Consider the following 13148-nt stretch of genomic DNA (forward strand, 5'->3'; position numbering starts at 1 on the left):
TTAAATGCAAACCACTTCTTCTGAAAAGAATTAAATGCTAGAGATAGGGCTTTGAATCCAAGCTACTTCCTCCAGCCCCAAAAGAGAGCTCTCTAGTGCAGGTGATCCCAGCTGATGGTTAGAACGTCAGCTCTCCAGGACTCATTTCTTTGCACCTCCCCCAACCTGTCTTGATTGCCCCATATTTCAGTGCCCCATATTTCAGTGTTAACTGCAAAGCATGTCGGCATTGTACGTTCTTAGATATGGATATCGAAAGATATGAGTCTAGATCAGATCATAATAATTTTTGGGTTCCAGTCATGCAGGTATGTTTGGGGATGCTAAACTGTAGTTTGAGGGGATCAGGTTTTATTGTTTCCCTCCTCCTGCTGAATATATAGCCATGTCTCCTCATACCAGTTTTGTAGTCTTTTCAATAGCTGGCTAAATTGGGACATGGGTGTGACGCAGAAGGGATCACATGGTTGCAGACCACTCCATCATGAACACATCACATCCTTTTCCTCTTGCACCCAGAAGAGGAAACGCAATCCACCTTGGCTCCAGCTGTGTCTCAGCAACTTAAAATGGTTGAGGGAATCCGCTTTTAAGATGATGGGGTTGTACACAAACAGAGGTTGGCCCATAATTTTGGGCACGTTGGCAGTTGTATCCAAAAATAATTGCTAAGTGGTGTTAAATAGCAACTTGTATTCATTATGACTGATGCCCGTACTCCTTACTCCCTGCACTGGGACAGTTCTCATGCATATGGATTCTTGCTGTCCTACAGCACTGCACATCTCATGGCCAGAGTGGAATACTGTAACTTATCAGCTCTGCCAGACCAAATGATGTGGGGAGCCAGTAATAACCTGGCAGGATCCTCCACTTTCCCTTGCAAGGCCTCCTCCAGGTTTTAGGGGGCCTTTGGCATAGTGCCCCCTGATGGTCACCACTGTTAGTGGAAATCTGCAGTAACAGCAACAGTGCTCTAAGCACCGCCAGGTAGATAGGTCTTAAAAAGGTAAAGGACCCTGACAGTGAAGTCCAGTCGCAGACGACTCTGGGGTTGTGGCGCTCATCTCGCATTACAGGCTGAGGGAGCCGCCGTTTGTCCACAGACAGCTTCCGGGTCATGTGGCCAGCACGACTAGCTGCTTCTGGTGCAATGGAACACCAAAACCAGAGCAGCATACGGAAATGCCATTTACCTTCCTGCCAGAGTGGTACCTATTTATCTACTTGCACTTTTTGGTGCTAGGTTGGCAGGAGCTGAGACCGAGCAACGGGAGCTCACTCCATTGTGGGGATTCGAACCGCTGACCTTCTGATCGGCAAGCCCAAGAGGCTCAGTAGTTTAGACCGTCTTAATTTTTCATGGTGTCCCTGATGGAGGGCTGATTTGAGTTTGGAAAATTAAAAGGGCAGCTAAGTCTCAGCACTTCTTGGCATGGGAAGCTGGAGAATTATATTTTAAAGGGGGCCCAGGGCATGCATTCTGGGCTCTGCTGAGGCACTAGGGCCTTGGCACTAACTTAAGGTTGACAGGTGTTGGCACAAGCTCTCTGATTTCTGTCTTTTGGATCTTGATTGCACACCTGCCTCTGGTCTCTCTCATATCCCCCCCCCTGATTTTGCACTGACCCCTTCGGAAAGGGACTCTTACAGCCCTGCCTCTGTGAGGCGCTAGTAATGTTTGTGTGAAATGCATCTCTTTTTTCCTTTATTGTGGGGGAATAACTATCCTATCTTTTGCGTCTTCAATTTGCCATAGTGCAATTTGTCTATCCAACAGGCACTTGTCAAAATGTGGGTTTCTTCTTTCAGTAATCCATCTGTTTAAGGTTAAATGCAAATGCTATTCTTTCCACATATGGAAAAATGCATTCACATTGTGGTACAATGTGTTTCTTGCTATACTGAAAGATACTTTTTTCTATAATGCTTTCAAGGCTAAAGTATTGTTAGCAGTTCACTTTGCCGTTCTGTGACTGGTTTGGGGGAGGTTGCATGTGCTGGAAAGATGAACAGTGTGGGCAGGGACATGTACGTTTATTAGTCCTTTTGTTTGGCTTTGGGGTATTTTGTGTGTCTGAAAGAATCATCAGAGAATAATGGGATTTAGAAGAGAGTGCACAGATAATTCATTGACTTACCATAACTCTGGAGGTTTCAGATTCTACTATTTTATTTTATTTTTAAACCGTAAGCTGAAGCTCTACAGCAACAAAAATGTAACCCGATCCCAGAACAGATTATAAGTATTGGAATGTTGTTAATATACCATTACCATCTATATCTAAATCAGGGTTTCTCAAACTTGGGTCCCCAACTGTTTTTGGACTACAGTTCCCATCACCCCAACCGCTGGTTCTGCTAGCTAGGGATGATGGGAGTTGTAGTCCAAAAACAGCTTGGAGGCCCAAGTTTGGGAAACCCTGATCTAAATGAATGGAACTACAATTATTTGTGACACATTATATAATGCAGACATGAGTTCAGGAAATGATGTAAGTTCTGTAAACAGAACACTTAGGGTAGTAAGGGTTCGCAGTTGATGCCCCTGGCCTAATGTAGCCATTTGGAAGGTGCTGCTAGCCCTTTCCTCCATAGCCTGTCTTCTTTCCTGTCTCCCTTCTAGGCTTCTTGAAACTGCTTGGAAGGAAAGGTCTTCCAACAGCTAGGGGGAGCACAACCATCCTTCTAGCTGTTTCCAAACTGGGATTTTGTGGGAGTCTATGGGTTTATAGGAAAAGAAAAATAGTAATCGGTTGAAGAAGAGGGACCACAACTATTAAAGGTGCAGGAGGCCTCCTGTTCTCTCTCTCTCATCTCTATCTCTATCTCTATCTCTCTATCTCTATCTCCCTACCTAGCCATTCTAGGTAAAGCCAACCTTTCTGCTCCCAGCTGAAGCGTCTGGTTGGCTACATGCGCCATCATTTTTCTTTTTTAATCAGTTGGCAGCATAGAGAACCTGTGAAGCAGATCCATATAAACTACTGTTGTTGCATATTTCACACTTGAGAAGATAAAACCATGCTATGGTTGTTGCCCATTTATTTATTTATTTATTTATTGTTCACCTTTCAGCAGCTCTGTCCAGTATAAAATAGTACACTTGCAGGTTATGAGGGCAAAAACGTGTGACTGAACAAAGAACAATAAAAAGAAGAACTGAATGAATAACTTATTAAGAGCAATCATTCTGAAAAATCTAGTGTATGGCTAAATTAAAAGTCAGTAGTTGGAGAAGCTTGGACCAAAGCCAGCCCCTGAAAACCAGTTTCCTCCCAACTCTCAAGTTACAAATTGAAAGGGAAAAAGAGGGTCATGGAGAATGGCATGGGGCTTATGAATATAGAAATCATATGTTGGCAGTACGTATGTTTTATTATGAGTTGTGTCGTAGCAAACTTGTGACAAAGGAGGTGGCATTGGTGAAATTGTTGCCAAAGTGTGACAAGGCAGGGTTTGAAAAGTGTTGAAGAAGTGTGGCAGACTTTATGAACATGCCCTTCAGATTTATTAATTTTTATCACAACTCCCATCATCCCTGACCTTTTGCTAGGGCTGATGGGAATTGTAGTTTAAAACATCTGGAGGGAGGGTACTATGCTGGGAAAGGCAGTTTTAGAGACTTTCCCAGAAAGCATTGCACTTGATTAGCTTTCTGTTTGCACCCAAACAGCTACTTATATTTATAAAATGTTTATATTTCAAGACATATAGTGCTGTAGTAGTTTTGTGATCTGAAGATACAAAGTAAAAAAAAGTGCATTCATCTTGAAAGTCCATTTTCTTTCTTAATGCTTTTCTGAACAGCTGCCTCAATATGGATACTGTAACTTGATATATTTTTGCCCTGGTTTATTAGCACAAATTTGTAATGGTTGTTTTGGAAAAAAAATGTGCTGAAAATTAATCTGGATCCCTTCACACTACAGTGGTTAGTTCAGCATTACAAAACCTTGAGCATTAACTTTCATAACAGTCTTTGTAAGCGTGTGATTTGAGACCTTAAAGTCAGCAAAACCAAATTATACTTCAACAGTGCTTTTTTCTTTGATCATTTTTCAATATCTGTGCCCCAGACTGTTCCTATAATACAAATTACTTTGCCAGAATAATGGGGCACGAGCCCACTGGTCTGTTTTTGTAGTTTGGTTGCTGTGGTGATCCTCAGCCTTCCATAAAAACTGGTATCTCCGGGGAAACTGAAAGTTTGCAGCTGTCTTTACTTCCTTGATATTGTATGTGTCTGCAACGCTTTCGAAAGAGATTATTAATAACTGCAGATGCATGCAAAGCCTATATTGAAAGATTATTCACTTGATATGCCCATTTTTCATGCGCTGGATGTATTAGCTACAAAATGCTTTCAGTGAACTCTAAAACATTCTCTCATAACTAGGCCTCTCTCTTTCTTCTTGACTGCTATATCTATAGTGGAAAAGAGGAAACAAGTGTTTTCTGAAGCTTCCATTTCCATCTTAACCAAAACTACTTGTATCATCCTTTGAATGATGGTGCATGTGAGTTTTGGTTGTTTTGTAAGCACATATTATTGATGTTTTCCTGATCGGTGCATCTTCAGAATACAGGCGATGGATTGCATGATAGCTAGCCTATGTCAGCTACTGCCGCCTAAGACAGGGAAGTCTTCGGCTTCTTCCCCCGCCTGCCTTTTTGAATTGATTTGCCAGTACATTAGCAGTGGCAATGCTGGCAGTCCCAGACTTGAGGCCATCTTCTTTCTCAGTGTCCTTCCCCAGAAGGCAGCAGTGTGGGAAGATAGCCCTGAAGAGTGCCTGTGCCGCCATGACTTTGCCACAACACTGGGTGGCAGAGATAAGGGGGCTAGGCTTGTTCACATAGCATTAAACCAAGACTAGCTAATGTGCTTCCCTCCAAATGGACTACAACTCCCATCGTCCCTGACCATTTCTCTTGCTGTCTGGGGCTGATAGTTGGAGTCTCAAACATCTGGAATGCACCATATTGGCTACCTCTGCTCTAACTGGTGCTATAACATTTCATCCCAAATGTCATTCCCAGTGGAATCTCAGACACTTCCTGTACCTTCAGGTTGCTCAGTTTTCCTCTTTTTCATGGCCACTGTCACCTGGTGTGTGTTTGATTTTTTAAGAGAAGTGAGAAGGAAGTTATTTTATCTTGTTTATACAGCTCTTGAAGGAAATATGTTAGTACGTTGTGGGGTGGGGGAAGAGAATTTGGAAAAATATGCCCAGTATTCCAAACATTGATAAGTTCAAGCCAGAAACTGTGATTGCCCACTTAAAATGAAGGAAGAGGTTTTAGGATAATGGTTAAACTGAAGTATTATTTACTGTTGAGCAGGTGTCTTTCTAAGTTTGCCCGAACACTGTCGCAAGATCCAAAATATCTCATCTCTTTCCTGGAATTGTTTTCATTAGCAGACCTCATCCCGAGCTTGCTAGAGTTCTCCTAGACTTCTTCCCTAAAGGCTGTTCAGCCCACACGCCAGACTTTGCCACGGAGAATCGCTCCTGCCTTTTCCTCAAAAGGGCTCATGAGGCTTGTGCCTCTGTGGGCTGGTCAGGGGCCATACGTCCAAAATCTCCAAACCTGCCCCCATAAGTCTGTTAACAGCAATTTTAGGAATGATGGGGACCATATGGCAACTGAGCTCCGTGGAGCATTGAACTCCTGGTGGCTTTAGGATGGTAACTTTTCCCAGCAGTGCAGAACAGCTAATAACAACATTGTGACTACACTTAATCTGTGGGGTCAGGGGATGTAGTATTGAATTGTCAGTGGCTTTGGAATTGCTGTGCAGATTGGGTTTGAAGAGAAAATGGGCCCTCTACTGAGGGTTCGGTCCTCCCAGTCAGAAACAGGTTTCCTAGCTTCCCTGCCATTTATGAGGATTAGACTCAGGAACGCAAAACTGTGAACTTGGAAATTAGGGTTCAAATTTCACCTTGGTTCTAAACTCAGTAGGTGGCGTTAAGCATGCCTCTGCCGCAACTCTACCCCCATCTGTAAGTGGTAAGGGTGTTCGCACATTACGTTTAAAGAGTATACAAGTGGTGTACTCATTAGTTGAGGCCTACTTTGAGTTTGTGTGCATGATTTATTTATTTTTGCTCTGCACACATAGCAAAATTTCTTGAGATGGCTCTGCAGATGTACAGTATTGCTAACCCCTCACCCCAGCCCTGGCAGTGCCTAGGATGTTACTATTTCAAATTTCACATCAGTCATGAACTGAGTAGGCGGGCTTAAGCACATTCCTTTTCCTCAGTCCCATCTGTAACATAAGAAATCATCATCATCATCATCATCATCATCATCATCATCATCATCATCTTATCAACTTGTCTGTGTATAAGGATTACTGAGAAAATGTACACAAAGCACTTGAAATATTAAAGAGGCGCTATATAAATCCTAAATATTAATTATCTTTGGAATATTTCTCAAATAATGGCCACATTTTAATTGGTTGGTGTGTATTTGTGTTTTTTACAGGTCACCTTACATTTGAATCCGATTTCTTCAATTCATATTCACCAGAGGCCATTGGCATTTATACTGAACTCTCCTGTTCCCTTGGTATGGAAGGTGAAAACAGAAAGACTTGCCCCAGAGATTTCGAGGTTTTTCACTGTAAGTATTGGGAGCTTCATGAAGCTTTGTAGCCACTTCATAATGGACCCTACTCAGTTAGTTGGTATTCCTTTCGAAGAAGGGCAAGGGAAAGTCATGCCGATAGAAAGAAATGTTAACTAGTAATCAGGTTTCAGAGCAAAGGCTCTTGGGAGCAGTTAGTTGGCTTGTGGAAGCAATTTGAGTTCTCTCCAGTTATTTATTTGAATTTTTTGTTTAAAATGGGGTTTATGGCATTGCCCTTAATGTGTGATCATCGACTCTAGTGGGCTTCCTATTCTGAGAGGCTGTGTGGCCTTGTGACAGATCATCAGCCCTGGAAGGCATGATAGGAGCAATGCCAAAGGCAAGAGCATGGAAGAAAATGTTAACTAACAAACAACTTGCTTTCTGTGTGGTCTGCAACCAAATCTCTAATCACTTTGGGACGAGCCTCTTGATGCAGAGTGGAAAGTCTTTTTTATTATAATTTGAGGTTTTGTTAAAGGTACAAAAAAACTAGGCCCAGGATGAAGTCATGTATGTGCTTCTCAAATACTGGCATGTTGCTCCTGGAGAAAGATCCAGCTATTACCTACTGTTTTGAAAATCACTCCTTCACAGTTTGCCAGGACATTCAAATTTGCTGTTTGTAAAGCTGAGCAGACTGGTTGTTTGGATTGCATTTTTAGGCTATGATATCATGTCTCATGATGTGTCCTTAAAGCTTCACTATTTAACATCCTAATTTCAGAAACAAACATTACTGTTGCTGGTTGTAGAACAATTGCATGGGGTCCAGTCCTGCTTTATAAGGCACAGCCCACAACATTAAATAGGGCAAGTGATATTCATCCTGAATTGGAATGAGAGAGAGAGTGAGTTTTCTCAAATTGCATCTGGAACCCAGCGGACAATCCAGAATGTATTAATGAGAACAAATGTTATTACCACATGTACTAAACTCATTGGAATGCAGTTTATAGCATAGTATTACACTATTCCTGCTATGAGCATGTGGGACAGAAAACTCTGGTTCAGAGTAGCTAATCTGGAAGAAGAGTTGTGAAGCTGTCTTGTGAGCTGAGCCTGAGACCCAGTCCAAATATTGGAGGGGCAGGGGGAATCACATTGCTCAGTCCTCCTGGTGCTATACTACAGGATTCAAAGATCCGTTTAGTTCCCTGTGTATCTTGACCCTGAGACGGCCATTGGATTCAGAGGTGAACTATTGTAAGTTTTTGTTTCTCACATCTTTCCCTTTTCCCAATATTAAGTTCAGTTTACTACACACTTCTGTGTCAGTTTGCAAAATGCATGTGTGAATAATATGTGTGGCCAGTTCTTAAACACATTGAAAATTTCTCCTTACTAGCCAGAGTGTTCAGAAATGTCTACCCTCAGGCTGGATTGTGCTGCCCTCACAGTTCCTCCAATGTCTAGGATGCAGAATTATTCAAGCTTACTCTGACCCTTGTACTGAATATTTTTTTGCTTGATTGCCAGACTTTCCATGCCACTACATCCTGGAAAACATAGTATTTTGAATCCTTGCACGTTCCCAGTTTGTTTTATTTTTTTAATTTTGAAAAAAAGTCCATTGTTTATAAAGAGAAATATGTGTGTCTTGCATGATGTACTAATGTCAGAATTATTGTGTCTGTCTCTATGGAAGAATTTAGCTGGATGATTCATAGACTTTCTGGCTTCTCTTGCTAATGTAAAAGGACATTGCTTTTTCATTAAAAAATGTGAAGAGGTTATTTTCCATCAAAAACTCAATATTTAGAGATGAAGCTTCTACTAATAAAAAGATGATGAAATAAGAGGACCTATACTTTAAGGATCAAAAGGAAGGCATTCTGGAGCAACTGGCAGCCAAATTAAAAACTTTCAGTTAAGTTGCCACATAACAGTACCTCTCAGGAACCTCTCAGGTAGGGCACAATGATGCTAGCTTCTCCTGTATTTTGTCTCTAGCATCAAACAATCAGAGAAATAAGCTTTGAACGTGGAAGTTCCATTTTTGGTTATCGTGGTTAATAGCAATTAAATGATACAGAGTTCGAAGCCCTTCACATGCATATGTAAGGTAGCCAGTTCTTTGTGGCCTGGTTTTCAATGAGATGGTCAAACCTGTTTCTGGATGGCATTGTTCCAAACTGCAGGTGGGGCTCACATAGCCATGTGATCATCCACACTAAAAAACCAAAAACCTTCCACATAGATTAGGGCTGTCATACATCCAGAATCTCTTGGACATATCCAAGATTCGTCTGTTGGAAATGGAGTCCAGGGAAACCCGGGTGTATGGCAACCCAGAAGTGTTGGGGTTTGGGGGCGAATTTCCTTAAAAGAAGAATAAGAAGAAGAAGAAGCTCAAAAACTTCATTTTATTTTTGGAGATTTTGCAAACAAAAAGCTCAACAATTTTTGTATCCAGATGGCAACCGTAACATAGATGACAAGAAAAATGGCTCTAGGCTAGCCTTTTCCCTCCCTCAATGGTTTTCTGAGTGCAGGAATTTAGGGAGCCTTGTTTGGTCCTGCTCAAAGAGAATATAAGGCTATGTTCTATCCACTGCTGGAGGCAGCATGCCTCTGAATGCATGTTACTGGGAATCTCCAGTGGGGAGAGTGCTCTTGTGCTCAGGTCCACCTTGTGGGCTTCCCATAAGCATCTGGTTGGACACTGGGCAGACAGAGTCATGTACTAGATGTGGACCTTTGGCCTGGCCCAGCTGGGATCTCCTTGTGTTCTCAAAACATTAAATGGCATGATATCCCCTGCGTAACATGCTTCAGGTGTACCACCTTCTGTGAGAACTAATCCTCGTATGTTTTTGTATGTTATGGAAAAGATATTTTAAAGCGATAAAGCGGGGGTGAGGGGGTGAGGAAATGGGCCGATAAGAAAGGGTTAAGAAGCCCCCTCCTCACTCCACTCTTTGGCCAGAGTCCCCCTTCAAATTGTAACTTCAGCTGCTGCATTTTTTCAAAGCAAAAAAGAAGAAAAGAGTTCTGAGGGGGGAAAGAATCACCGAACTATATGTAATTCCTCCGTTAGTGATATTGCAAATTGTATCTTTGATTTTTCAGCAACGTCAGTTCTTATACATATTTTATTTGTATTTTTATCACCCGTGCTCGTAAAATCTTTCTCGGGCGCTCATTATCCCTTTTGTGCGTCCTCTGTGAATAGACAATGTTGAAGAGGACTGACTAGAACTACAGCCTGTCGACAACTGTACTTTTTAATGTGATTCATGAGGGAACAAATTCATAATGATTTTGGAGGATTTTTAAAACCTGTTTTGCATTGGAAAAAAACTGGTATGTACTTTAGGTTGGTTTCTTCCCCTCCGCAGCCCCTCACATCTTGTTAGGAAGTGAGTTATGTTCTCCTCTACTAGGGGGATTAATTTAATAGCAGGAGTAAATCACTGTGAAGGGTAGATTGTTTGAGGTCTTTAGTGACTTGTTCATTCAAGCAGTGCTGGAAATGAAACACACACACACACACACACAATCCAAATTGGGGCGCATAGGATTTCAGCCTTAGCCTTATAGGAACCCAGGGGGACTTATTTCTGTGTAGAAATACATAGGATTGTACTACCGTAGGTCACATGACAGAACACTGTTCCATGACAAAACACCTTGTTGCATGTTGCCTATTCACCTCCTACTCCATTCCTGTAGAAACTATCACTTGAAACTGGGAAATATCATTCATATTTGAGCATGGAATCACCTGATCCCTGTAAATGGGATCCTGCTTGAAAGTAGGATTTGGATCACAGGGTTTATATGCCTCCATGGAACATCTTTCAGAGCCTTATTTCTTCCTTGAGCTTCCTTCTTTGGCCTTGGCTATACAGCTGCAAATAAAACGTTTTAAGTGTGTTGTAAAGTGCAATACTGTATACAAATGTGACACTAGATGGCGGCAGTGAGATATGGCAAATTCAATGTATTTTTCAATACGTTTTTTAGAAAAGCACTTTCACAGCATTTTTAAAAATATGCGTGTGGATTCCACCTTACTTTCCAAATCTCACTTGGAGCAGAGGTGGATGTAGGTGTGTTAAGTGACTCTAATCTGAATAGACCTACTGTAAAACAACTCTTGGAATGCATGGCCAAACCGACTAAGCCTCTGCTGTTCCCATGTACCACTTTAACTGCGTAACCTGACCCTTTGCCAGATTAAGGATCTATAATGTACTGCATTCACATACCCATAGGAGGAGGACAGTGTTCTGGCTTCTCATCCAGCTGTGGCAGATTTCTTTGCCGTTTAGCATTTCAGTTAAAAGAAAAGTCTTTGCAGAAGGAGCAAAACAATTAAACATCTGATGCAAAGCGGTTTTATTAGCGGAGCCCTTAAACACTAGAGATACTCGAAGGCAATAGGGGAGAACGCCATTCCTTTCCCCCTTGCAGGTTTTAAATATCTCCAACCTGCTGTTCTGTCCTAGAGGGTAAGGGAAATCCCAGCCGCACTATTGCTAATTCCTCTCCCTCCTTTCCCCCCGGCTTCAAGCAAGTTTCTGCATGAAGGTATTGGCAGGAAGCCATGCTTTTTTATTTTTTATTCTAGTGTCGAAGAGGTGGCCTTTGCAGGTGTTACTCGGCTGGTGGAAACTTTTGCTTCAGGAGGTAGCCCTTTGACTTTCATGGCTCGAGATCTTTCCTGCTGGAATGCGGCTGTTTGTTATGGAAACTACAACGAATCTTCCTTAGATACTTCATACAGTCCATGGCCACAGAGACATTCGTAGGTTTAAATATTCAGCAGAAGGCATGTGCAATGGTTTACTATTTTGAACATTCTTGACACAAAGCCAGCGATATTTATTCAAAGGCCTTTATAGCACACCCTTCCCCATGTGGGACCATGTAACTTCCTCCATCCCCAAAGGTTGTGCAAAAAAGTGCACCTTGACCTGACATCAAAATGTATACAGCGACAAGATGCACCTAGGAGGGGAGGGCTTTCCAGAATTTGGGGACCTCCAAATTCTGTCTCTCTCCTAACAACAACAACAACAACAACAATTTATTATTTATACCCCGCCCATCTGGGCGGCTTCCAACAAAATATTAAAATACACTAGTCTATTAAACATTAAAAGCTTCACTAAACAGGGCTGCCTTCAGATGTCTTCTAAAAGTCTGGTAGTTGTTTTTCTCTTTGACATCTGGTGGGAGGGCGTTCCACAGGGCGGGTGCCACTACCAAGAAGGCCCTCTGCCTGGTTCCCTGTAACTTGGCTTCTCGCAGCGAGGGAACCGCCAGAAGGCCCTCGGCGCTGGACCTCAGTGAGCTTCATATATGCTGTGGGCCTGAGGACTGTGATGCAAGTCCCTACCTGTCACTAATGTCATTGGGGTGGGATTCATGAGCATCCCTGCCATACCCAGAATTCTGGAACAGGGCATTTGGCTGCATGACTGAAACATCTTGCTCCTTGCTCACGAGTATTGATTCCAGAAAGGTTATGTACAAGGGTTTTTTTCAGGGTAGGGTCCCTCAGGCTGCAGCCCTTTGAGAGGTGTGCAATCTACCATAGGTTCCTAACTCTATATGTTTGCACAGGTAAGTAATCCCACTGGCTTTAAAGGGATTGCTCGTGGTGTGCTTGGTGGTTACTCTGCTTAAGGCTAGCAGTTAAAAGTCCTGTATCCATTTCTAGAAATATAAAGTGAAGCTGTGTCATTATTTCTGGCGAAGCCCGGTTTGCTTCCTTCTCCCAAGAATATGTTTCAGAAATGTTGGGCCCTTGCCATCAAACCACAGACCGCTCTTTGGTGTGCACTGGATTTTGGATGGCTGTCAAAACTCACTGAAAAACAAGTGCTATTTCTTTTCCTGTGCCTAGTATTTAACGGGAAATCAGGAGGCTACATTTCCAATCACTTGTTAAATCAACCCAGATGTGAACGGAGCACTAGGCTAAGAGGAGAAGAGGGTAGGATAGGGTAGGAAATGCAGAGCTAGTGATAAAACGTGAATAAATAGTGACCTTCATATGATTTCAAGTCAAAGAGGAGGACAGGAGGCAAGTTTCCTAAAGTTTGTGTGTGAATAATTTTATGGGATTTTTAAAAAGTTCCTTTTGTGTCCAAACCAGAAAGTACGTAATTGCATTTTATTTTATTTTTTACTCAATTCATTTGTCAGTTCATTTCTTCACTCTACCTTATGCTGCTTTAGAGTATGTGGAATTAGCTGTTTAAATTCCTGTTTAAAGTAAAAATAATTCCTGTTTAAAGTACATTAAAAGCCACTTTCTTAGGCCACTAACCATGAGTCATCTCCAGTGTTTGTTCTACTCGGAATAGACCCATTGAAATTAATGGGCACCACTAATTTCCATGGGTCCACACTGTGTGAAAGTTAAGTCGGCTACAACCCAATATTTTGAATATCTCCCACTAAACTAAGGATGCCAGAATGGAAGGTGTTGTTTATATAAGTGATTCCAATTGGGATTTTATTCCGCACTTGGATTCATTGAACCTGCC

At 42.0% G+C, this 13148-nt stretch overlaps 1 protein-coding gene across 3 annotated transcripts in view; it reads left to right on the plus strand.

The window, feature by feature from the left end:
- Positions 1-13148, plus strand: part of TGFBR3 (transforming growth factor beta receptor 3) — a 136063-nt gene that overhangs the window by 69705 nt on the left and 53210 nt on the right. For all 3 annotated transcript variants that reach the window (XM_035123643.3, XM_035123646.3, XM_035123645.3), the window contains exon 4: positions 6502-6639. In XM_035123643.3, coding sequence (XP_034979534.2) covers positions 6502-6639 — 138 coding nt within the window. The remainder of the gene's footprint in view (positions 1-6501; positions 6640-13148) is intronic.

The sequence above is a fragment of the Zootoca vivipara genome, chromosome 7 (assembly GCF_965207765.1).
Source record: "Zootoca vivipara chromosome 7, rZooViv2.hap1.1, whole genome shotgun sequence".
NCBI classification, from domain to species: domain Eukaryota; kingdom Metazoa; phylum Chordata; class Lepidosauria; order Squamata; family Lacertidae; genus Zootoca; species Zootoca vivipara.